The sequence below is a fragment of the Gymnogyps californianus genome, chromosome 2 (genome assembly GCF_018139145.2).
Source record: "Gymnogyps californianus isolate 813 chromosome 2, ASM1813914v2, whole genome shotgun sequence".
In the NCBI taxonomy this organism is placed as follows: Eukaryota; Metazoa; Chordata; class Aves; order Accipitriformes; family Cathartidae; genus Gymnogyps; species Gymnogyps californianus.
In genome coordinates, this window is record NC_059472.1 from 144,279,170 (window position 1) to 144,305,835 (window position 26,666).

General features: G+C 40.1%; 1 protein-coding gene across 1 annotated transcript; it reads left to right on the plus strand.

The window, feature by feature from the left end:
• Positions 1 to 12,429: 12,429 nt before the first annotated feature.
• On the plus strand, positions 12,430 to 26,446 carry OLAH (oleoyl-ACP hydrolase). Its single transcript, XM_050892624.1, has 8 exons — positions 12,430 to 12,481; positions 18,989 to 19,054; positions 21,131 to 21,262; positions 22,903 to 23,041; positions 23,656 to 23,755; positions 24,776 to 24,951; positions 25,865 to 25,950; positions 26,200 to 26,446. The coding sequence occupies exons 3-8, from the start codon at positions 21,133 to 21,135 to the stop codon at positions 26,331 to 26,333; spliced, it is 765 nt and encodes a 254-aa protein (XP_050748581.1). The 5' UTR covers positions 12,430 to 12,481; positions 18,989 to 19,054; positions 21,131 to 21,132; the 3' UTR covers positions 26,334 to 26,446.
• Positions 26,447 to 26,666: the final 220 nt, after the last annotated feature.

Consider the following 26,666-nt stretch of genomic DNA (forward strand, 5'->3'; position numbering starts at 1 on the left):
AACCCCAGCCAGCAACTAAGCACCACGCAGCCGCTTCCCCCTCTCCCCTCCCAGTGGGGTGGGGAAGAGGGAAAAAAAAGTAAAACTCGTGGGTTGAGATAAGAACAGTTTAATAACTGAAGTAAAACAAAATAGACTACTAACTAATAATAATAATAATATAATAATTGCAATGAAAAGGAATATAACAAAAAAAAAAAAGAAGTAACACCCAAGAAAAGACAAGTGGTGCACAATGCAATTGCTCACCACCCGCTGACCGATGCCAGAGCAGCAATCTGCTCCTCCTGGCCAACTCCCCCCTGTTTATATACTGGGCATGACGTTCCATGGTATGGAATATCCCTTTGGCTAGTTTGGCTCAGCTGTCCTGGCTATGCTCCCTCCCAGCTTCTGGTGCACCTGCTTGCTGGCAGAGCATGGGAAACTGAAAAATCCTTAAGATAAGCGGTACTTACCAACAACAACTGAAACATGAGTGTGTTATCAACATCATTCTCACACTAAATCCAAAACACAGCACTGTACCAGCTACTAAGAAGAAAATTAACTCTATCCCAGCCGAAACCAGGACAATCCTTCTCACTGATTCCCAGGTAGGTCCGAAGGCAGCTCAGAGATTAAAATCAAGGGCAATCACATATTCATCTAAAAATCTAATTAGTAGCCTATGCAAAAGAACAAAGGTGTAATACGATTCTTCCAAAAAAAATGCAGTTTAACAACGGGTTTGTAGTAATAGTTGCTATTTCTAAGTGGATTTAAGGTTTAGTTCAGGTTTCAGATCAAAGCTGTAAGTCTAACTTTGAATGAGTGTAGCAAAGTCAGCATGTGATAGAAAACACTATGAAACTTGCAATCCTACAATCTCTCAATTATTCTTGCCACTGAAGCATTGCTAATTGGGAAATAAGAAAGACTACTATTTCATATTCCGTATCACAAATGGCAAGTTTTTTAAACGGTGCTTTAAAGTCTTCAGTTGTAGCTATGGGAATTGCTATGATGTTATCATCTAAGTTGGGCCCTAGCCAAAAATTTTCCATCCACACATTTTAGATAACACGGAGACATTCTAATACACTGTGCAGACTGTAGAAATGGAAATAGGAAGTTTTCTTTTTTTTCCATTGTTCTTCAATATTGTACTTGCATAGGAGCACACCTAGCATAGGTGCTGTGAAAGCAAAGTGGATAAAATAAACTTCATCTGCTGAATTGCTGCTTAATCCTACTCTTCTGCTGTTCCTAAAAAGAAAGATTATTATCTAAATCTGTACATTTTTAGAGCAGGAAAATTAAGGACAGAAGATGGCATAATAGGGATCACCTCGTCTCCTTTCTTCACTTTCTTCATGGCCTTGTCATCAATTTTAAAATATTTTCTGTGACATAACCTGCCATGCTCAGAACAAAATGTCAGCATTGCTATACTGCATTATCACTCACAGCTTACGTGAACAGGGCTTTGTTCCTTGACTTTCCTCTTTCCATCTGCAGCAGTGGCACCTTCTGGTTGCTTCCCTGTTGCTACGCGCCTTTGCTGCCACAATGGCTTCCCGTTACCTATCATCTCAATATCTCTCCTTCCCTGGGCCACTTTTTTCAGTCACCTTTTGCTATGTGCAGTTATATGTAAAGCAGTTACTTTGTGGTTAACACACACAAAAGATAGCCAGGATTAATGACCTACTAAATTAGTATTAGTATGTTAACCGCCTATAGAGTCTTTGCTAGTCAGATGGAAAAGGGTCAGCTTTCACTGCTCCCTGTGGCAGGTGCTTGCTTGATGTTGCAGTCTTCCACCTCATTTTTTCCCTTGAGATGTTATTAACTTTCCCCATTGATGTCCTTCCTCTTGATCCTTGAGCTGCTGCCTGGCCCCATCTCAGCAGTCTTTACCTTTATCTCCAATTTTACCTTTCTTACATTGCACAGCTTGACTCTATGGACTTCCTCATAGCTCTTTCTCTCAATTTAATGATTTCCTCAAAAATCTGAGCAAAGATTGTGCAGCTGTGCCATAGCAGAACTTGTCTGACAGCAGGAGAGGAGGGGAAGCTATGTTGCTCCTTTTCATGTTCACCTTTGAAGCATCCACATGGCCTTTATATTTACAGTTTCAACAGTCTGGAAGGTCCAGGTAGTAGAACTGGGAATGCGTGTTGCATGACTTCAATATTTATTTCAGTAATTTTGCATTAGTGATGCTGTGAGTACATCAGCTGCAAGTCTTCCACAAATAAGTTTCTCTGTAATTTCCTACATTTTTTTCAAGTCTAAGTAAAGGAATGGGTAGACAGCTTTCTGGAGAACAGAATTTCAGTTGGTAAAGACATATATTTTTCATCAGCAGCTTTTAGATGTTAGCAATGACATTAACCTATTTGGAGTATAACCTGCTAAAAATGTAGCCATGAGTGATACATTGCTGGGAAAAATGTGACCAACAGAGACGTGCTGGTATCCATAGGCTGCACAAACCACATTTCTGTTGTGAAGATAAAATCAGTAAAGAACGACATTGCCTAACTGTCGTACAGCCTGCCAGCTCTGTTATTACAGGTTTGCCGATACCAAGTTGCCGATGCCCTGACTTGTTAAGGCTTCCATGTTCCCAGCCAGGTGTCTCAAATGCCTGCCTGGCTGTAAGCAATCCAGCGGCTTTAATAGCAGACACCGTACCTACCAGTGAAGTGGATCGTTTGACTCCCAGGCTCCCTAGTCCCCTTCTGCGCTTATTGGTGGGCTGGTGAATGGACTACCTTAAATCTGAATTCAGTGAGTAGACAGCCATCTGGGGATAGCTGTGCTTTTTGCCTGGCTTCCAGTATCTGCAGGCAAGCAGTTAACCCATGTGTGCGTGAATGGGATGTGTCTAGTACGTAAGATTTACAAGTGCCTAGATATCTGAGAAGCCTCTCTGGTTCTGGACTGCCCAACTGGCAAATACCATGCTCCTGCAGTTCACAAAGACTCATTTCATAGAGTTCTAGACTGTGTGCTATAGAATATATTTTCATTTGGGAAATACCAAAACAGCCCTGTGCTGCAAGCACTCCATGTTTCTTTACCTTTGGCTTTATGTTCTCTGCAGGGTGGGGCTGTTGGATCTGTTTCTATGTTTGTCCTAGTGGCTGGTCAGTACAAAAACAGTTTTGTTGTTGCTTGTGTTTTCAATTGTACTTTTCAATTAATATTTGTCCACCTACTATAAGGTGGTGCCATGACAATGAATAAAGCAAATGTAAAAGCTCATGCCCTGAAAGCCTATGTCTCAAAAGCATGATTAAAAAATAATCCAAAATTTCTTTAGTATACCACATCTGTGTCCGTTTTAGATTCTCCGGTACTAGAAGGGTGTTGAAATACTGGAGTGAGTGTGGCAGGGGCCCCTGTGATTGTGACTGGAGTGGGTGGTGTACAAGGAGAGGCTGAGAGAAATGGTTTTGTATTTAAGAGAGTGCTAAATGAGGATTTTATTAATGTCTGCACCTACCTAATGGAAGGGTATGAAGAGGACGGACAGAGCCAGACTCTTCTTGGATGTACTCAGCAAAAAGACAAAAGACTTGCAGATAAAAGGTGCAACAAGGGATTAGATAGAAAGAAAAATATCCTCACTGTGAGCATGGTTGAACACTGGAACAAGGGAGGTTGTGGAGTCTCCATCCTTGGAGATACTCAAAACTCAACAAGGCAGGGCTTGGACTATATGATCTCTAGAGGTCCCTTTCAACCTAAATTAGTCTGTGATTTATATGATTGCTCTTTTAATCTTTTATACAGCTCTTTATAGAACTAGAATTTTATTTTCAGCTTATTCTAAATGTGAAGAGAATAAAAGAATATGTACTCCCCCAGGGAATATTTTCTTAAAACAAAATTCAGTGGGGTTTTTTTCCTCACACTGAGCCATTTCTTTGCCAGTCGTTCAAGAAAGACACATTCTTTTTGACTGTGAACACTGTCAAGCAGATTTTGTCTGCCATTAATTCATCAGATCACATATCTAATTTAAAATAAAATTAAAAAAAAATATATTGTTTCTCTTGAAAACTTTACAATCCAGGAAAATCTTGATTATGCAGAGGAATTCTGATGTATCCTATAAGTCAGATCTTAGATATAAGGCCAATAGATGGAAGTAATGGAAAGATAAAGACAATTTAGAAACAATGTTTTTCTTTTAGAACTGCTGTCTTGTAAAAAAGACAAAAAAAAGACATTTCTTAACCAGATATGTTTAGATTTCAAATAAATCCAGATTCAGCTGAATGTATGCTAAAGAAGATTATTTATTTATGCAATAATTCTTTCTTGTGTGTGGCTTATATATTTTTTTTCTGAATGAAATTTAGATCAGCTGAATGTGTCTTTCAAACCAGTACGACAGACTCTGCAGGTTTTTTGTTTCAGTAAGAGCTGTAAAATAATTCTTAAGGGCAAATTACTCCATTAGGTTAGCACAGATGTGTCTTTTACATCCAAACCTTGGGGTTGTATATATAATCTCAGCATGCACCTTTCCAGCTGGTTTAAGTGGGTGAAAGCTTGCAGAAAGGTGAAAGGACGCTTTTCGTATCAACAGGAGGATGGTGAGACTGTATGGGATCAGCTGACTGACGTAGGTGAAAATTAACCTACAGGATAAGTATTAGTTTTCGGCTTGATAAACAATGGGCTCTTACTACATAGCTATGTAGTTGCTAGTGTTGACAAAAAGATTGGGGTAGACATTTATGCTCTGAGAAGCTGGGAAGGGCAGGATTATCTCTTTCATCATCAGCAAGACCAAACAAAGCTGACGACAAATCTGCATCTCAGTTACAGCTTTCTCTTAGGCTACTCTCTGAACCGCACAGTTAATCTGCTCCCCATACTTGCCTTCCCCACAGATTTTGCAACAAAGTTAGATTTGATTTGTGACCACTATGGCAGCAATAGCTGCCTTACTACTTCTACTAGCTTTGGACTTCATAAGCATCCTAAGCACTGTGATTGCCAACTGGAAGTCCCTCTGGACACTGTGTGCCAAGCCTCGATACACTCTCCAGTTTCTTTTTCTGTAAATTATCCTCTATTCAGCAAAAGAAAGTTGTATCAGAGTCCCCAGCTCTGTAGGAGGAAATACAGACTTCCTTGCCTTTATTCATACAAAGGCATTAAACATTTTGATGAGAACTTTGCAGCGAAGACAACATCGATTTTGAATACTGTCAAACTACTATTGTCATCAAATACTACTGTAGGTCATCCTGTAACTAACAAATCTGGCCCCATTACTGATTTTTGACAGGAATCTTCTATTTGTTTCCGTACCGTATTAGCATATTTCTGCTTGTGTGAGTGATCTGTCTTGGTCACAGTTTGAGGCCTGCTTTAGCAAATGCTTGAGCAGAGGGTCTGTATGAACAATTTGTGGACCTACCAGTACATCAGCAAAGTTTACAATCCCTGTATTTTTGCCTTTTTAAGGAGCAGGTGTCCACCCATCGTTTCAAGAAAGTATCAGGTATGGACCAAAGATGACATGAAGGATCAGACTCTGCTTTATGGCCATCTTGTTATATCCGTCTATCAATGAATTCACACCTACAGCATGGGCTGCTCATTAACTTGTGTAAATATGTGTTACCAAATTCTCCTTTGGTCCATGGGTTTGCTCTAGGAGCATGAGAGCTGGAAGGCAAGTGGGAAGATGAGGCCTATTTGTGATGCTGGGAGAGCTGTAGGTGGTGCCATGGAGCAATAACTACTAACAGCAACTGGTAATCATGGTAACACCTGAATGAACTCAAGACTTTTACAAAGAGAAAGGTATCAGATACCAAAGAAAAATACCCACAGGTCTTAGCACAAGGCCCCTCAGCATATTTGCCCTCATGTGATCTAGTCGTGGGTGACAACCAACTCAATTTGCTCCTGATTACAGCCTCTCAAGGAAAAGCCTCTGTGTTAAGGATCCTGGTACTAAACTACATCCGCACTGAATTATTTCACCAGTATGTTCGCAAGAATATTCCTAGCGTTTCTTTCTGTTTTGCAAAATGACTGTTCTAGAGAAGAAACAACTTTGTTCCTCATTTCATCATATACCTATCAAAATTTCAATGCTGTGACCTGATTGTCCAATATGTAACAATACTTATGCAAATGTGCTCATTTAGCTGTTTGCACAATTGCTTGTGCCTTGCTTGGTCAGTGGCCTAGTAGAGGCGAGACACTTCGTCTGCTCCCTGGCAACAGCAGGGACTAAAGGTTCATGCATCCTCATGAACATCATTGCCTATAAACCAAAAATATTTTCTCTTCAAATATTCTATATACTTATACGTATAGATGTTACCTAATATGCTAGAGATTTAAACTCTTGCTGGTGACGTAAAGCAGCATCTACAGTTACAGGCTCTTCTTCCTATTCTACTTGTCTTGGATTCCTGCTATTTCCACACATAAGCACCTGCACTTCTTTGGTCCCACATTTCACTTCACTTCTGTTTTGGTGGGCTCTTGTCACTAGTCTGCCGTTCCTTTCTTGAGCTCTCCTTTCCCATTATCAGCCTCGAGGTCTATCACCCTGGGCCCTTTGTTGTCCATACAACGTTCCTAGCTTACTGAGAAGAGTTTCTTCATGCTTTTCAATAGCTATTTCTGTCTTTTCTGTGATTCAGTCTCTGGCAATTTTTTACTTGGCTCACATCAAGTGTTCATGATTTCTGAAATATTAAACAGCAGAGCTGTTAATGCAGTTTTTTTTCAGCAATTTCTGATCAATATCATTTGTTTCAACTGTTGCACAGAAATCACTCACTTTTCAGCCAACAGTGCTAAGAGTTCCTCCCTAGAAGGTCTAGCAATTGTCCATAGGGTATTTAAGTGTGATGATGGCATAAAATATTCTGGGATAGCTGCTTAATCACTTGTGAAACACTGTCATCAAATCCCATGGTATGGGTTTATTCAGAAGAGTGATTGCTTCTCAGCAATAATACTCACTTCTTCCAGCAGGTATGCATGTTTTTGTATCCAGGCCAAAAAAATCATTACAGTTATTCAGTGTATCATTTATTAATTTTTGGCACATCAAGGCTGGATGCAAGGGAGCTCAATCTATCCTTGTGAGATTTGTTCCTGTTCCTCAGAACTGGTGTGAGCTAATAAAGATGGAATTTTTTCTTTTTAGGATGAATGTAGAATTAATACATGCTCATATTCATTTCAGCTTCTGGATCATCTGCTTCTCTGAGGCATCTCACTGAATCATATATGTTGTATCTACATTGCCAAGTACTTTCACAAAGTAAGAACAGGTTAGTATATTGAAGGAGCATGTTCTGAGGCTACTTACATCTCCAGTATATCCAAGTGAGATTTTTTGTTGGGTTTTTTTTGACTAGTTTAGTCTGGCTTCCTGGATTGGACAGCTCCTCTATACATGTAGTTCAAATCTGTGCAAAAGAAAGCCATCTCACAAATATTTATTTCCTTGAGTGCAGGTCAAGCATTGCACTGTCTTACATATTTTTGTGCCATCCCACACTGTCCACTGCAAGGCTCTGTAAGGGAAGGAATAGTAGACTTAATCTTGCAGCTGCAACTGGAGCAGCTATTCTGGAAGGGACTCCTCCTCCTTCCATGAAGAGATGCCCACCTTCCTGATCCAGCTGTTTTGGGAGGAAAAAAGCACTTGGAATGGTTTTCCTGGAGTCTTTGCTACTGAATCTGCTCTTCTCATGGGGAGCCAATACTTATGGACACAGGAGTTGAGCTCAAACTGATGGGACAACATCACCTGTAGGATACTGGATGGCCAGTAACGAATGCAGAACTTTCAGATTGAGACAGAGTTGAGGCTCTCAGTTGTGAGCAGGCATGGGGATTTCACTATCATCACACAAAAATACTTGTGTTTAAAAGAGTGGATGTAGCCCTGTAGAGTCTTGCACCTACTGCTTGTCACTGGGTAATCAATGTGGAATGTCCACTGAGGCAGAGTGGTGACTGAGGTCTCCAAGACCATCTTTCAAACCATCTTTCTTTGAATAGCTCGCACTGGAGTTATTGGCAGAATCTTCCAGGACTTTGCTCTCTATGAGGTTCTGAGCTGTCCCAAAGCTTTTAATGGGATCCACATTCCAATCCAGTGACCAGCTCAGGACAAATACAACTGTCATGAACTGCAAGGACTATGAGCCCCTTTGTATGGAGGTCTTGACGAGGTAGAATTTTGAACAACTTGATTGACTTCAGCGTATGGTCATGAAAGATGCCTGTGTCTTCTACAAGCTTCAGAAAGGGGAAGGTGATATTTTTTTTTCTGTACAGGGACAAGCTCATTCATGGCATTTGGGTAACTCTCTGCATTGTGGGCTATACTGAATACTTTCTGTAACACTGGATTATGAGACCAAACCTTGACAATGATAAACCTCACGCCTATTTTAACCATGTCCTTATTTCTTGTAGGGTGGAAGTGGCGTGTGCACATGGTCATCCCACTGCAAGATCTGGATTGCTGTGAGACAAACATAGTGCCAGTGTTCTCTGTACTATGTATACCTTCTATGCAAAGGTTAGAAAGGAGCAGATTCCCATTATCTATGACATTTATGCTTCTCCACCTGAGCGGGGTCTCTCTGTACCCTACTAGGTTTCCTAACGTTTGCATGCTTTATTCTTGTCAGTCCTGATGCTACTTCACCCACCATTACTATTGGGCAAGCAAAACTCTCTTCCCTAACCTGCTATCTCCTTTCACTTTTCCTGCATCTCTTTTGGTTTTGACTGGTGCTTCCAAGGCCCACCACTTGCTGTCCAAGAGCCGAGAGCAGCACTGGTGGGAGATGGAGGGACCTCCTGCAGAAGCTGCTGCTCCTCCAGAGTAGCAGTTCTGCAAAGTACTAGTTCTCCAAACTGTTGTCAGTTTGGCATCAAGAATTGCTGACAGATACATCAGCAGCATCTGTGGAGGAAAGAAAAACAAGCCTTGTCTGGTTTTGATCATCTGAAGATACAATGCACTGTTCTGTTGCTTATGGTCATCTTCCCACTTTTTTCCAGGACAGTTTTGTGCATGGTAGTGGAAGTACTGGGATAAACCCATTTTTGCCCTAAGTTCTGTGACAGATAGAGTAGGTCAAGCTCTGAATGACAGACAAGTTATCATCAAATTAGCACCGCTGTTCACTCTCAGTGGCTGACTGAGTGTTGGCAGCTGTGTGACTCCTCATGCTTTACACAAATGCAGAGGGAGAAGGGAAAAGTGTTCGTACAACTGACCACTGTCTCATGCTATCACTATTTCTGTTGGTCGAGAGTGTATAGTTTCTGCAAGTTAGCTGATGTGTAATAATTTGTTACCCTGCAGAATTTGTTGATATAGCTATGCACAAAGTGTCCAGATACTCCTACTTCCAGAAGCTGGAGTTGTAATCTGCTATGGTGAGGTAGCTGCTCTATAAAAAGTGAACATATATCTAGTGAACTTTTTTCCAGGCTCTGGGCTGTGATTTTTGTTGCCAGTAAGTGTACTCTGATATCTTCTCAACCTGTGCTCTCAGCTCTGCATCTGTTCCTGGTCAGTTGATATATGCCTTAGTTCACCTATTCCCCTAAGCGTGAAGCATGTATCTATTGATTTAGGCTTGTTCTTTTATTTACTGCTGTCACTGCTTTGTCCCCTTAAACAAAATCCTGCCTTTAACAAGCAGTTTATCTCTTACTTCTTAGGAAAGTGCAATAGGCTGCTCCTTGACATCTGGCTATCCTCTCAACACTAGTAGTTTTACTATTATAGCACTATGGAGTTTGCTGGCTTTCTTGGAGCCTCCAAAAGCAAATGTGAGTGTGTTGCTACGTTTGTCGATTAACTCCTATTCTACAGAGCACTGTGGAGAGTTTGCAGCCTGCACATGTACAATTTGTAAAGGCAAGGGTAGGGTCCTGCGCAGTGCACCTATATCAGGAAATTTTTATCCTCCCATAGAAGCACTTCCATGCTGTTAACATGCCTGAGAGCATTCAGCAGTGGTTTCCTCATGCTGTTTCCTAATGATTTGTCATCAAATTGCATATTTGCCTCATGCACTGATGGAGTCCTTCTGGGGACTACAGTCAGTTCCTTTTCCGTATGAGCTCACCTTTTTATGTCTAGAAGGGCTGTCTTAGCCAAGGCTTTGTATGGTGCTACTCCTGCGCATCTTTTGAAAGCCTCTCTCTGTAACTTTAATTGCTTCATATGTTTATTGTATGTTAGACCTAATGCTTTGCTCAGATCAGGTCTGCATTCTTTTTCTCTGGCAGTCACTGTACTTCATTCATATGCTCTGCTCTTGGCATTTCTTTAATTGCCTTCAGTTTTTCAGGGTCCAGTTGTAATCCCTCAGGGCTCAGTACATGGCTGGCATAGATGTTGATAGGCTTCGTCTGCTTTAGCTTCATTGTGTCCATCCTGAAATTTTGTCCTTGACACTTTTTAGGAGTTTCTGGGTTGCTGGATTCATGGTTTTTGATTGCCTTTATCTTTCAATCTCCTTCTGCTGCTGTAAACTTCAAGCCTGAAAGGCTCTCTAAAATATGATTCAGTTTACTGTGGAGCACTTGCTGTGCAGATCATTCAAACCCAGTGGTATCTGCTGAAGGATTTGAAAGAGATTTTCAGGAGTGTCACAGGTTGTACCTAAAGGAAATACAAAAGACGTGTTTATTTTTGACTTCAGGTTGGTGTCTAGTTCTTGAAATATGTCCTCATCTTCTCTTACAAGCTGGATGGGGTCCACAGTGGCAATTCTGCCTCTCTTTTGTGCTGAGAATACCTGTGGTGGTTGTTGAACTGAAAAAATCCCTATGGTTTCCTTTTACTTACGGGGAGCAGAGCACTTAAGGACCAACAAATTCATTTTCTTATTCCATAGCTTTCTTATTGACAGTTTGCATTGTCTCACTAGCTTATTATAGCACCTGATAACTTTTCTCTTATCTGGCATTGCTACCTGGAAGTGTTGCAGTCTGGTTTTGGCTTTTGTTCTGTAGTAGTAGGTACTGACATTTGGATCCCTGCCTTGAACATTTTAGGTGTCTTTGCTGATTGAAAGCATTTCTGTAGAGTGAGCTGTGTCCCAAAGCTGTTAACTAGTCTCCAAAATTAGAGACCCAAATTGGGTTTCTAAGCTGTGTGATGTATCTCAGACAATACTATACGGGTTTTTTTGTTGTTTATCACTTTGTATGCCTCACCGTGTTCCTGTAGGAGGTTGTGGTTGGCCAGCAGTTTGCATTGCTAAGGCTGCTGCACTCTGGATCAGATGGAGACTTCTGTGGAGTGCCACAAGGTTGTGCCTAGGCAGGGAGCATCCAAGCACCCTTAGGTAGAAGTCTCAAGACTGCAATGTGGGTTGAGAGGCTGAGAGTATCAGAGAGTCTGTTTCCTGCCCAGACTTCTTTATTTGAAGGTTCACTATTCTAACTTTGGTTCTTATAAAATCTGGCTTTTGGAACTCAGACACCATTTCCCTGGTTTTGGTGTTTGCTGCAAGGAGCAAGTGCAGGCAGGTCTCCTCTAGGCAGCTGGGATCCTGCCACGGTACATTTCTGTGTCTGCAGCTGACCACAGGGCAGGAACAGGGGGAAATTGGTATCGGTGAAGTTTTGTTCTTTCTCAGAAGCACTTTTTTTGGTTGTACCAGGGAAGCAGTTCTATCAGTTACTATGATGCTTCAGATAATGATAGGTCAACATATGTTTATCTCCTCCTGAGACAGCAACAAAAATGTCCATTTCGGTTTCTTTTATTTCCCATGGCCAGCCCTGTATACTGATTGACCATTTTTATGTAACTTCCACACTTTATTTCTCTTTGCAAGACTGGAAAGTCAGCTTTTCTACTGGATTCTAGTCCCTCCAGGCTTCCTGTTTTCTCTGAGTACTTTTAAATTTTATTTTCTTTCTTGCTCAGCAGACCTTAGCAGACTGACCTCAGTGCATGTACTATGTATTAAGTACACTAATAAAAAGGACTCTGTATTTGTTAAACTAAACTGGTTCTCTGTTAGCAGAACTATCTTACAGCATTGCAACTAGCTGGCTTTCTTCACACACGTACAGACTCATTCCTGCATCAAGCTAACAGGAGCATGGTGCTGAAAGTGTTCACCAAGCCATCGTCACATACATGTTCTATAACCACTTTAATAACCTGAATTTCCATTGTACAGCAGGTAGCTTTTCTGGAAAGCTGTTCCAGAATCTGATGGGTGCAGTGGTTAAAAGTCTTATTTCTAGCCATGCTTAATTCATGGCCAATCTGTAACCATTACTTGGAATGTCCTCACTTCCCCCACCCTCATCTTCCAGTGTATTATTTGTAGAAAGTAATGTGTTCTCTTTCATAAGTTCTCTTTTCTAGCCATGCCCTGCATCAGATCCGGTTTGAACTCACCTTTCTTGAAGAGGCTGACCAGCGCTGTAGGCAGAATTCCAGGTGAGATCTCTTCAATACTCTGTCTGGTGTTGCTCATCTTTCCAAATATCTCCAGGACATCCTGCTAATGCATCTCTGAAGTCTTCCCTTCTGCAAATTCTGCTTTTCCCTCCATGTTTCATCTGCAGGACTCCTATTTTATTACTTGTGTATAATTCTCTGAGGCCATACTTAAGAGTAATAACAAGTTGGGATGCATGCTATTTTTGATTCATTTAAGACTGTCTCTGTCTTAAGACTGTCCTAGAGAGGAGGCTTCCTACTGCTTTCCTTTGGATGGCATGAGAACTGCGTAATTGCATGCCTCTCCATATAAGCAGCTAATGGTGATTTTTAAGAGAAAGATTTAAGTGTATCCTTACTTTTATCGCTTGAAGTTGAGTGACTAGGAAATGAAGTATAGTTGCAGTAAAGGTACTAAAAATGGTGCAGATATTTGTTAAAATAATAAATAATTATTGACAATAAATAATGACTGACAGAGCAGAAAACAAATTAAGCTGCTCACAGTACATATAATCCAATGTATTTCACAACTGTCAATATTAAAAGTCAACCTTTATTAAGCAACATGCACAACTTAGTTCTTTAAATCTTATGTGTGCAACTGAGAAAGACATGCATCTTTGTTGCTTTGCTTCAGGGATCTGTATGTGCTCATTATACTGCTCAAAATGAGTCACATGAAATTGCTATTAGTGAATTGCAAGTGCCCTAGCAATGTTTCTGTTCTTAAACAAGAATTACATTGGTGTGTTTCCAGTATTAATAATTACTGGATAACTCTTGCACTATTTCATTATCATTTCTGAAAGAATCATACTTACTAGTCATCCTATAAGTGTTTCACCCACTTTTAATCTTGCAGATTGCTAGAAGTGACAGTTTTACTTCATGCATTTCAGTTGCTATGATCTGCAGACTGCACACTGCTTATATAGCATAGCAGATGTCATTTACCATCAACAGATAGTAAATAAGAATCAGTTTTTAGAGAATGAGGACATTTCCTGACTTACCATTAGGTCTATTTGTATTAGGATTGTGGTCCAAAAGAGACTGAAAATTGCCATAAAGCAGCAGCTAAGAAATCTTAAAGGATGAGGAACTTCTGAGGAGTATTAGAGAGTCTGAGAGGGAGACTGATCAGTGGAGCCATACTCTGCCATCTGTGATGCATGGAAACCACTCAGCATGGCCAATAGGGAGGCAGGTCCTGGATCTGCTTTGTACCAGGAGGAAGGCAGCGTCACAAGGGATAAGGAGGGGTGGAAGAAGGTTACAGCACAGAGTGGTAAGAGAAACCCCTCCTTACCCTCTAAGTTACCCTCTAAGGTACCCTTACAGAACAGGTACGAGGCCCTGGGTATGACAGATGAAGCGCATAATGAGATAGAGGAGGAACCTGCGCAAGCAGTCTTGCCAAGGTCAGAGAGACCAACCCCTTGCAACAAAAGCTGCATTAAGACCAGTGCCGAGAAGAAACAATGGCGAGTTGTGGTCATTGGTGATTCCCTCCTGTGCGGGATGGAAGCACCTGTTTGCAGACCGGACCCTCTTTTCAGGGATGTTTGCTGCCTCCCTGGGGCCCGGATTAGGGATGTCACCACAAGACTGAAGAGCCTAGTACAACCTTCAGACTACTGTCCATTCCTGCTCTTTCACATGGGTACAAATGATGTCGCAACAAAAAGTCTGAGGTCAATCAAAAGATATTTCAGAGCCCTGGAAAGAATGCTAAAAAATTTGGGAGCACAGGTAGTGTTTTCTTCAGTCCTCCCAGTAATGGGGGGAGACTTTGGAAGAAACAGGCGAGCCCAGGATATCAATACCTGGCTCCAGGACTGGTGCCTCTGCCAACACTTTGGGTTTTTAAACCATGGAAGAGCTTTCGAGAGGCAAGGTATGCTGGGGCCTGCCAGGATCCACCTGTCCCAATGGGGAAACAATATCATTGGTATTAGTGACACTTGGTGGAATGAGTCCCACAATTGGAGTGCTGGGATGAAGGGCTACAGGCTGCTCAGGAGGGATAGGCAGGGCAGGCAAGGTGGAGGTGTCACACTGTACATAAGGTAGAAGTTTGATTGCACAGCCCTTACAGTTAGCGATGGTGTGGTTTAGAGCCTCTGGGTGAGGATTAGGGGGTTGGAAAACAAAAGAGATGTTGTAGTGGGTGTCTACTACTGATCATCCCGCTAGGATGTAAGCACTGATGAGTTATTCTATAGGCAATTAGGAGAAATTTCAGGATCCGTAGCCCTTGTCCTTATGGGAGATTTCAACTTCCCAGACATCAACTGGGAATATCATACTGCTGTGATGAGCAGGTCTTGGAATTTCTTGAAGTTTGTAGGAGATAACTTCTTGTCACAGGTACTCAGTGAGCCAACTAGTAAAGATGCCCTCCTAGACTTGCTATTTGTGAATAGAAAAGGACTCGTGGGGGATGTGATGGTAGGTGGCTGTCTTGGCCACAGTGAACATGAAATGGTTGAGTTTAAAATTTTCAGCGTAATGAGAAAAAAGGACAGCAGAGTTGCTACCTGGATTTCAGGAGAGCAAACTTTAAGCTGTTCAGGGAGCTATTTAGCAGAGTACCCTGGGAATCTGCTTTCGAGGGCTTAGGAGTCCACGAGTGCTGGTCAGTCTTTAAGAACCACCTTTTGGAAGCACAGGAGCAGGCAATTCCACTGTGTTGTAAGTCAAGCAAGTGGGGCAGAAGACCAACTTGGCTGAACAGGGAACTCCTCATGGAGCTCAAGAGGAAAAAGAAATTGTATGATCTCTGGAAGCAAGGTCAGGCTTCGCAGGAAGAGTACAGAGCTGTGGTTCGTATATGCAGCGAGAAGTCACGAAAGGCCAAAGCTCAATTAGAGTTGAAACTGGCCAGTGTTGTTTCAGATAACAAGGGCTTTTTAAAGTATGTTAATAGCAAGAGGAGGTCTAAAGAAAACATTGGACCAATACTTGTTGAAGATGGTCATCTGACAAATAGGGATGAAAAAAAATGGAGGCATTCAATGCTTTTTTTGCCTCAGTCTTTAATAGTACTGATAGACCTTGGGCTGCTTGGTCACCTGAGTTGGAAGACCACAAGTGTGGGAACAGTGACTTTCCATTTGTGGACACTGAAATTGTAAGGGACCAGCTGCATCAGCTGAATGTTCACAAGCCCATGGGCCTGACGGGATTCATCCCAGAGGACTGAAGGAGCTAGCAGATGTTACGGCAAGACCCCTCTCGATCATCTACCAAAGATCTTGGGAGTCTGGGGAGGTCCCTGCTGACTGGAAGCTAGCCAGTGTTACTGTAATCTACAACAAGGGCATGAGGAAAGACCCAGGGAACTACAGCCCTGTTAGTCTAACCTCAGTTCCTGGAAAAATTATGAAGAAGATTGTACTGCATACTATTAAAAAGCATTTAAAGAATAATGCAGTCATCAGGCACCGTCAGCATGGGTTCACGAAGGGAAAGTCCTGTTTAAGTAATTTGATATCTTTCTATGATAAGGTCACCCAGCTAGTGGATGAAGGGAAGGTGGTGGATGTAGTTTTTAGTAAGGCTTTTGATACTGTCCTTCACAGCATCCTTCTGGACAAGTCATCCAACCGTAGGATGAGCAGGTTTACAGTGGGCCGGGTGAAGAACTGGCTGAAGGGCAGAGCTCAAAGGGTTGTACTGAATGGGGCTACATCTGGCTGGCAACTGGTCACCAGCGGTGTTCCTCAGGGTTCAATTCTAGGGCCGGTTCTGTTCAATGTATTTATCAATGATCTGGATGCAGGATTTAAGTGCACCATTAGCAACTTTGCTGATGATACCAAACTGGGCAGTGCTCTTGACTCTTGAGGGACAGGAGGCCTTGCAGAGGGATCTAGATAGATTGGAGCATTGGGCTATGATTAATGGGATGAAATTTAACAAGTCAAAATGCCAGATTTTGCACCTAGGACAGAGTAACACCAGGCACAAGTCTAAATTGGGAGAGGAGAGGCTGGAGAGCAGCCCTGCAGAAAGGGATCTGGGGGTGCTGGCTGACAGCAGGCTCACCAGGAGTCAGCAGTGTGCCCTGGCAGCCAAGAGGGCAAACTGCATCCTGGGGTGCATCAAACACAGCATAACCAGCCGGTCAAAAGAGGTGATTATCCCGCTGTATTCAGTGTTGGTGCAGCCTCACCTTGAGTACTGCGCGCAGTTCTGGGCCCCACAATTTAAGAAGGTCTTTGAATGTGTCCAGAGGAGGGCAACAAAGCTGGTGAAAGGGCTGGAAGGAATGTCCTATGAGGACTGGATAAGGACTTCGGGCTTGCCTAGTTTGAAGAAAAGGAGGCTGAGGGACAACCTCATTGCTCTCTACAGCTTCCTGAGGAGGGGAAGAGGAGAGGGAGGTGCTGATCTCTTCTGCCTCGTATCCAGTGATAGGATGCATGGGAATGGTTCAAAGCTGTGCCAGGGGAGGTTTAGACTGGACATTAGGAAGCATTTCTTTGCTGAGAGGGTGGTCAAACACTGGAACAGGCTTCCTAGAGAGGTGGTCGATGCCCCAAGCCTGTCAGTGTTTAAGAGGCATTTGGACAATGCCCTTAACAACAAGCTTTAACTTGGTCAGCCCTGAATTGATCAGTCAGTTGGACTAGATGATCATTGTAGGTCCCTTCCAAATGAAATAGTCTAGTCTATTCTATTCTATTCTATTCTATTCTGTACTAGTACTGAGTTGGCAAAGTTGGTTCTGTAAAGCCCTCTTTTACCTTCAGCCCTGGAAATGGCAAACATAATTTTGACTGAGAGTGGCATCTCCTGGAACTACTTTATTTGTGAAAATATTAATTTTTCATATGCAAACCAATAAATTTCTAGTCCTTTGATACCAAGAAAAAATTCAGAAGGCAAACAAAAACAACCAACACATACAGCTTATAATTTCATTACTTTTAAGGAAATATCATGCTATTTGATTAATGCTATCCTTTCAAAATCTTATTCTTAATCTATTTTATTTTCAGCCTTAGTTAGGAAATAATTGTTTCTGGTAGTATTTTATTACTTTTAGGAACATTATTAGTGGGCCTGATGTTTCAAACAGCTAACTTTCGTAACATTAACATTGGGTGTCAGATTTAACAGTTGACACAATTTGAGGTAGGAATAAATAAAGCGTATTAGGTGCTTTACCATAAATTGTACCTTATAATCAAATACCTCTGACAGCAGATACATTATGTGGAGAAGCAGCATTGGGCATAACAGCACAGGTCAGGACTAGCCAATATAAGCTACTTTAAATTGTGCACCTTCCAAACACAGGTGTGCCTCATCTTACTTCATAATAATTACAACATAAAAGTACTGTGAAAGAAGCCTTAGCAACAGTTTCCACTGTTGCCATTTGGAAGTGGCAACTGCAGGGCCCAGGACCAGCCCTCACTGCGGACCCGCGCCTTCCCACGGAAACTGCTGCAGTCAGAAGGGTTGATTTAGGGTTCCCCAGGAAAGCAGAAATCAGCAGTGAGTAGAAGCCTGCAGACCTCATTTGGGAATGGAGCAGTGCTTACTGACTGGCTAGGTCAACCGGCAGGCTTTTCTCTTAACACCACAGATTTTTCAGTTTCCTAGAAATGATGAAGAGAAATGTAGAATGAAGAATAATGTGAAAACCACAAAGTAGTCCAGCTTATGTGTCTCAAGTTAAGCATCAGAACCCATTTTGGCACTCAGGTTCCTTAGTTTTGGTCACTGCTTTTGAATATTTTTACTTTATTATTACTGTTACTGATATTTTTGGTAGAGTAACACTAAAAAGAAAAAAAACAAATAAGCCAGTCTTCCTAGTACTACAAATGCAGTTACAAAATACACTGGTGGTTTTGGGTTACTGATAGCATCAGGTCACCAGGAGCATAACACAGTAGCTAATATAAATCATCGTATGTAACCACAGTGTGTTGTTCATGCACCACTATGTCTTCCAGCATGTAGAAATTACAACTGCAGTGTTTTATTCAAATCAGGTGATGGTCTTCTACATTACCATCTTCAGACCCCTACAAAACTGTCCAGCAGAGGTGTGAGCGCTGTACTTTTTTTGAATATAGTTCTTACAAAAGGCTGGCTTTTCTTGGTTACTTTATTCAGGCTTTTTCTTCAGTGAGGTTTTGGGCCTCCATGTATTAAAACTGCTACAACTTCTGTACTGTCATGGGCATGTTAACCTGTGCTTTTTAAATCACTGGGATTGATGCGGCACACCTTCCTTAATTGCTGCCAAATGCTGTGGGTCGTGCCTGACACATGATGCTTCTGTCTCCCTTTTGGGATGCTGTGTGCCTCAGTCCCTGCCTTTTTCCCGGGGTATGGGCTCCTCCCCTTAAGCCTAGAAAAGACTTAAAATCAGGCGGCTGTGCCACCTGGATGCACACCCCCTCCTCTCCTGCAAGGCTAGCTTTGCTCCCATATCTGCTGATAACATACAAATTCTGATTCCTGCTTCTTGCTGTGCAGTGCTGAGAAGTGGATCCACCGTTGGGCTGTCATTTCCTGGCACTGGTGGTCTTCCCCACTATTCAGGTATTTGCATCTAAAGTTGTATGGTGATGGAATAAACCTGTATGAGTAGTAAGTGTGAAAGATTCTCAGTGACTGGTAATGTATCTTTAAATAGTTTAAGGACTTCGACTGAATGTGCTTCTTTATCATGCTTGAAATTTTTGTGTCACCTTTGGAATCAGTTTGAGAAGAGATTTTTGTTTTCTTATTTGACTGTCAAGTTAAAATATTGGCTTCAGAAATGTTTGAGGTTTTGTGTCTTTTTGTGGAAGAAGTGACTGTGTAAATGGGACTAATGGTACTGAAGCTAAATGAATCTACCAGAGGAATTACGTCTTCTGCAGCACTGGTTCCACTATCCTTCAGCTATTTTTAAGCTCACATTGTCTGCCCAGTGATTTTTGATACACGTTTTTTTGGCTTGCTCTTCTTATAGTTCCTTTGAAGCGATTCTTAACAGATGTTGACAAACTTTCCAGTTTAAACGTATGTGAAAATCAAGAAATTGCCACAGCAACATTTGGGTAGATTTTCTTCTGTCTTGCTTGCATTACGTAGTTTTAAAATAGGTATGAATTGCTGCCTATTCTGATCTGGTTGCATTTCTCAAACTTTTTGTGCAGGTTAAAAAGACTGCGTGTAGGCATATAGGTGTATTTTATGATGAAACAGCCCTTGCGTATACTAAGCTACATTCAAAGCAAGAAATAATACCCATAATGATTTGCAGCATTTTGGAAATGGAATTTTGCTGCTTGTTATCCCCTAATTACTATTTCTTCAGTCTTTTTAATAAGAACATTTGAGTTCATTCTAATGGTTGCAGAAAACATTTTTTTAAAAATTCTGTATCATCACTACTGCTTCTAATTAATTTATCTTTACCAGGTATTTCTATTGCACATGCTGTTCTCAGGTTCTTTTGACAGAACACAGCCTGATACGCTATCAGTAGTAGGATATCACCTCAGTGCGTATGTCCACAAATCTAATCAGCAAGAATACAGGACAAAAAAATCAGGAAAGAAGAATAAAAATGGTTGAGAATTGCTTTTTTCTTCAGATAGTAAAGACAGTATCTGATGCTAGAGACAATGCAGTTGGCACCTTCAATGCTGTTTTTCCTTCTCAGCAAGAAGGAAGGAGTAGTTATAAATCTTGCTTCAGCTGTTACTTCTGTCAGTCAGTAAACAAAAATACTAAAGCTGCTGTGTTAAAGCTGAATATGGCTCTGGTTACTCCACCATCTCAAAAAGAATATAAGAAAATTAGAAGAAGTCCAGAGATGGGCAGCGATGATGGTCATGAGTATGGAAGCACTGCCATATGGGGGATACCTAAGCAAGCCAGGCCTTTTCATTCAGGGAAAAGAGCTGACTGAGGGCAGAGACAATATGACAGAAGATCTCAGAAATGCTCAGTGGCAAATCCTGAGATGCACCATTCACTTTCTTTACCGTACTACCCTGCGTCCATCAAATGAAGTTATAGGAGTCGGATTAAAAACAAAAAAGGAGATCATTCTTTATGCAACAGATAGTAGAGCTGTGCAACTCATTGCAAGAGGATGTCATAGATGCCAACTGTTCATAGGAATTTAAGGGGAGACTGGATAAATACATGAAAGAGAAATTCATAGATCTTTCCTGTATATAAAGAAACTGCATCCAGCTGTTCCCTAGACATCCGTTTTACCACCATAGCAGAGAGAATATTGAACTAGGTGTTCCTTATGTTTTCTAGGTCTTTAGATGGACCTTATATTTTTGTGTATGTTCAAAAAGCCTGTGTTTTTAAATGGTCATCCTGAAATCCCATATCAATTTATTTTGCTGCTTGTAATGTTCTTTGTGGAGAAAATATTAACCAAGGGTATTGCCCAATACTATTCCATCACCATTTATAAAAGCAGAACTGGTTTCCACTATTGCATGAAGATTATCTCATATCTAACAGATTGTTGTTGCAGCACAAGCAGTTCTGATGACAGAAAATATTGCAGCCCATTGTTTCAAATTAGACTTAATTCACTCTAATTTTCCTGTACCTGAAGAGTCTTGTTCTAAAATGATGTGTTGTTTTCTTGGGTTTTTTTAGGAATGGAGAAGCTGGTTGCTTGTCCATACAAAAGGCCAAATGCTCTCTGTAGGCTGATTTGCTTTCCGTGGGCTGGAGGTGGAACTTCTCAACTTGCTCAATGGGGCAAACTCTTCAGCAGCTCAGTTGAAGGTTAGTCATTTGTGTAGTTAAAGCAGAAGTTAAGCAAGTCTGAAATACGTGGTAGCCAAAGTTTTTGAATAGGATATAATGTTCTTGAGAGCACTGCAATCTTTTTCCAATGGGTCTTATCCAGAAAGGAATTCCATTAGGAATTAGAATTTCCATTAGGGTGCTGAGTTTACCAAGTTTCTGTACCACCTTGGATCAAATTATATTTGACTAGGTTAAAAAGTTATATCCTCAGAGCTAAATTTCACAAGACTATAGTATGCTTGACTGCTTCAGAAACTAGTGGTGTGATTCAGAAACAGCAATACACTGGCATATTGTTAATATGTTAAAAAAAGGCATCAGCAAGGTTAACAGTGAAGATAGAAGAACTATTTTTAAAGTTGAGAGACTTCACAGAATGAATTTCTGTTATCCAGAGTGTTTGCATGGTTTTGCACTCCTTGTATCAAAACTGTAGTTTAAACTATGGATTTATAACAGTGAAATTACATTTAGTTACAGTGTGAAGTAATTCTCATTGCTATCAGGCTATATCAGCACTAAAAAGATCCATTGCTGAACTATTTGAAGGGGAAGCAAGGCCGTTTTCCAGACCTTCCACAAAGAAAAAAAAAAAATTAGCATTTATAGAGAGTATTGCCATTGCAATTGTACCAGTCCTCTAAATACTTGTATGCTTTCTGTGAACAGTTGCACAAGTCACACCACATTTTCCTTGAAATTAAAAAAAAAGAAAAAAAAAGAAAAAAAAAAGCTTTTGTCCACTGGAACTACTTCCAACAAAGTTACTAAGGAGATGGCCTGGGAGCAACTGCAGACACAGATGAATAAAATCAGGGTGCAGTGTGCTCTTTCAGAGATGTTTTGTGCAGAAAGGAAGTATAGAAGATGCAAACATTTCTGTACTGCTATCTATGGTATTAGGTAGTGGTTTATTCTATCTCTTCTAAAATACTGTCCGTCTGACCCATTACTTCCATATGAGTTTGGCAGTATGCGTGATGTCAAGGAGATTTTAGAAAATCAACATTTTTTTCTGATCTATTAATTCCTTACTTTCTCTAAACAGCGAGAGGAAAATCCCTGATTTTGAAAGGAACATAATAAAAGCATGTAATATGTCCTTCCATATAAATACAAATTGCTATCAATTTATACTATGATTCCACATTTTACTACGTGCAGTGCTGAAGAGCCTGCAAAGAAGGAAACAGGGACTGTATGATTCTAGTATAGTTAATGCTGCCCTTGAAAGGATATATTTTACACAACCCTCAAACTTACTATTATTGAAATTAATGAATTCGTGGTTGTTATTAATACTAATAGTAATAAAGTTGCTTTGAAACCTCAGCTGAGATCAGGACCTTGTGGATTTCTGACCCAAGGCATTTATCAATCAGATCAGTTGGAGAGGCAACATTTGTGAGTAAAGGAAGGGATGGAAACCTCATCTCTCACAGGATTAAATAACAGTAGTAGCAATAGCAAATACACTGTATCAACTCTAAGAAGGATTAATTTAAATAATCTATATATTCTGCAGAATAGATAGAAAACTTAATTAAAATTATTCTACTGTTTCTATTTGAAATAACTATAATTCTTTTCCCTCCCTTCCTCTATCTCTTCTGCAGTGTCCTCTGTAAGGCTTCCTGGAAGAGAATCTCGTCTTAAGGAGCCTTTTGCAAAAGACATGACAACTGTAGTTAATGAAATTACAAGTGTTTTGTTAAAAGAATTGCAAGAAAAACCATTTGCATTTTTTGGTCACAGGTAAAAATATATACATTTTTAGATACCCTGGTGAAGGAACTTTATCTTTGAACTCTAGGAGATAATTACTTGCCTTTATTTGCAAAAACTTCAGGAAAATACACTTCTACAAAGGTCTTTTGTCAAGTCATCCTAAAACATACTGTTGATCTCAAAGACTATGGTTATTTATTTATTACTTCAGGCACAATGTCTTCTAAAAATGGTAGTGTTGTGTTTCTTTTTTTTTTTAACACTGATAAATTATAATTGTGTTTACTGTTAATATTTGTGTCAGTGCTTGCTCTATATGAATGCAGGGGGTGAACCATTCATAAAACACATAGATTTTGAAGATCACTTAGTCCCAAGTATTCAAAATAACTGTTCTCACTGCAAATTAAGGAGACTACTAAAAGAAAGAGAGATTATAAAAAGGTCTGATTTGTAAAACTAGACTGTATAGGAATACACTTCATGTCAATTAGCTAGTATCACTATAATTTACATGTCATATATGGTTTCAGTAACTGTTCAAGATAGCACATTAACACTGAAATTCAAATTATGTTTAAATTTTCCAGTTTTTACATATGTTTTTGCTTACTTTGCTTTAATTTCTCTTTTTGCTGCAGTTTTGGATCTTATATTAGTTTTGCAGTTGCGCTACACTTGAAAGAAAAGTATGGACTAGAGCCAATCCATCTTTTTGTATCAGGGGCACATGCCCCAAATGTAAGTTACAGAATCATTAATAGTACAAAACAGTATATTAGCTACCAAGAGTAAAAATAACAATTTACGGTATGGTATGCAGCGTGGCTTTAATACAAAACAAGCATTGCTTCTGAATGTATGCAGAAAAATCTTCTGTTTTCTTAGAGGAAATCAATTCTGAGGCGGATGGAGAATTTCACATTACAGAATATTCACTGCTGCTAACCTTAGCCTAGGGAGAACAGTCTCCTTAAGCTAATGCTACCTTTTTTGAATACTGTATTATTTACTATGGCCTTTGGCTTAATACTAAAAAGTAATCAAAACAAAATATAAAGTGCCACTCCCTACTCTGTAACATGAAATAGATGTGTTAACCTAGTCTTTTATAAACCTCCTGCACCAGCCCTCAGTACATTTGTCTGTTTATCTCTTTCCCTCCTCATTCTTTGTTGGCTTTTTAATCTGTCCTCAGTTTCTTCTGAGGTTCTGGTGGTTCTGCTAGTCTTTCTCAGGAAAACAACAGTGAAGTGGCTTTTTCCCAGTCCTCCTGTCCTCAGTCAGCATTTGCTATTTCTGTTCTTCTGTTTCTGGGGCTTCTTAGCAATCCTGAGTACGAGCTAGTACTTCATGGAAGCAATTATTATTCCTGCACATTTCCATAATCGGTTGGTCTCTCCAGTCCTGCATTAGTCGGATTTGTGTCCACTGCTAGGCTTTGCTTTCTCTTAAATAGACTATTTTGTTAGTTGTATTTCAATAGCGAGAGTCAAACTTTGAACAAAATTAAATTAATGGTTATTTGTCTGTGGAAGTTTCAGACCCTGAGGGTACTTGGCTCACTCATAATCTGTACTTTCAGCAAACACAGTCTACTAACCCTTTCCAAGAAGTATTCTCCGTGGATGTTAAACTAATCAGCCATTGTATTTTGGAGACAGAGAATCATTGTACTTTTTACTAAAACAATTCTTAATGAAAATATTATTTAAAGTATATTATATACAACACCTGATCTGTTTTGTCTGGTGTTGACAGTCTGAAGCATTTCTTCCCATCAAAAGCATACCCATATGTGATGCAGAAGATGAAGACGTTCTTACATACATACAAATTTTAGGAGGAACTCCTCCTGAGTTTCTGCAAAATGAAGACATTAAGAAACATCTGATACGTACTTTCAGAGAAGACCTTAGAGTTCTTCAGACATTTTCGTAAGTTTTACAATTTTGTATTACATTTATAGTTGTATTTTACAGTTTTACTTCTGTCTGATCATTTCAGGTTTTCTTTTTTCTTTCTCTGTAATTTGTTCTCATTTCTGTTATAAAAAGAATATGAAACAGTAAACATAGTTTTCTCTTTTGTGTGCTTTTCCATTTATATTCTAGTATTTAAGCCCTAGATGAAAACACTGCTTACTGTAGCAACCACTACTGTTACTAGAGTAGTGAACATGTCGTGGTAGAATTACAGTTCTACTTAGGACGCAAAGTTAGTAGCCACTAAAAGGAATATTCTCACATCTTTTGATGTTTCCTGAGGCTAATAAGCACAACTGATCATGCTTCAGGATCACTGCATTCAGCCTCCTGATCCAAGGCCCCTAGCCTAACCAGAAGCAAAGAATCCCTGTGTTCTAGGCATCTAGAGACCAACCAGCTGCTTCTGTCCTAACTGCTGTCCCCACTGGATGTTACAGAACAGCTCATGTAGCTGAGTGGTTAAGGGTTCTTCCCCTGGCAAAGACAAGGACACTCTTGGATGTGGGACCCATTTTGGCCATAGGAACCTGATGCTGATAAGGCCCTGAAACATTAGAACTTGAATATAAGCAGCCAACATAATCATTTATTGTAGGTGAGAATTTTTATTGCAGGTTGAAGCTCTTTTTTTCCTAACTATTGGGTCATTCTTTCTTTAATTTAATTTTAGACCTAATTGCAGTAGGATAAGGGGCTAAGAATCTTACAGATACAGTAATTCCTTCTCCTGATGTTCTGCACAATCTAATTCCTGAAGTTTATTACGTTCTGGAGGAGAAAGAAAAAGCTATTTTGTATGTGGAAGCAAACCCCAAATATAGGTATCTTATGGAAAGTTTATTACTACTTTTTATGTTCACAGTTTTGATAAGGCAGAAAGGAACATCCCCTTCTCTTGTGATATTACCTGCTTTAATGGGTCTGAAGATAAACCACATGATTTAGAAGGTACTTCGCTTAAAAGGCTTTCCTCTTATACTTACACATTTTCCTGTTGTATCGAATCAGTTAATGAAGAGTTTTCTAGAGTCTTTTATCTCCTTCTTAAATGAAACAAATCAACAGAGCAGTCTCAATGTATGAACCCAAGCAGTTGATATGAGATTTAAAATAATTATTAAATAATAACTTTGAAATAGTTGTGTAAAATGACCACAATAGTTGACATTTCTCTGACACTTTAAATATCTTTTTCAGCCTGGCACAATCTAACAAGCGGAGATATTTCCTTTTACAAGCTGCCTGGAGGTCATTTTTATCTGCTGGAACCCTCTAATGAAATTTTCTTGACAAAACACATAACAAGATGTATAGAAAATGCTGGTCCATAAGTATTTCCCTCTATTTTAATGGCTGTAGGTGTAAGAAGATGTAAGATTAGTCCACAGCACTTCATAATAAGTCATTCTTTCTGTACAATTGCATGCAGTTACGCCTAAGCGTTGTTCTGTTCTTCCTCTGTAATCCTTTAAAAGGGGGAGTTTTTTTGATTTTTTGAAAATAGACATTGGCTTTGGGTCTTAAAAATAAAAAAAGTTTTCATCTTTTCCCTCTTCTCATCTTGCATGTGCACAAACCCTTCACTTCATTCCATAACCTCATTTGCAAAAAATGACAGCTATGTTATGTTACTTTCAGAGCTTCTCTGTTTGTGTGCTCCTGTA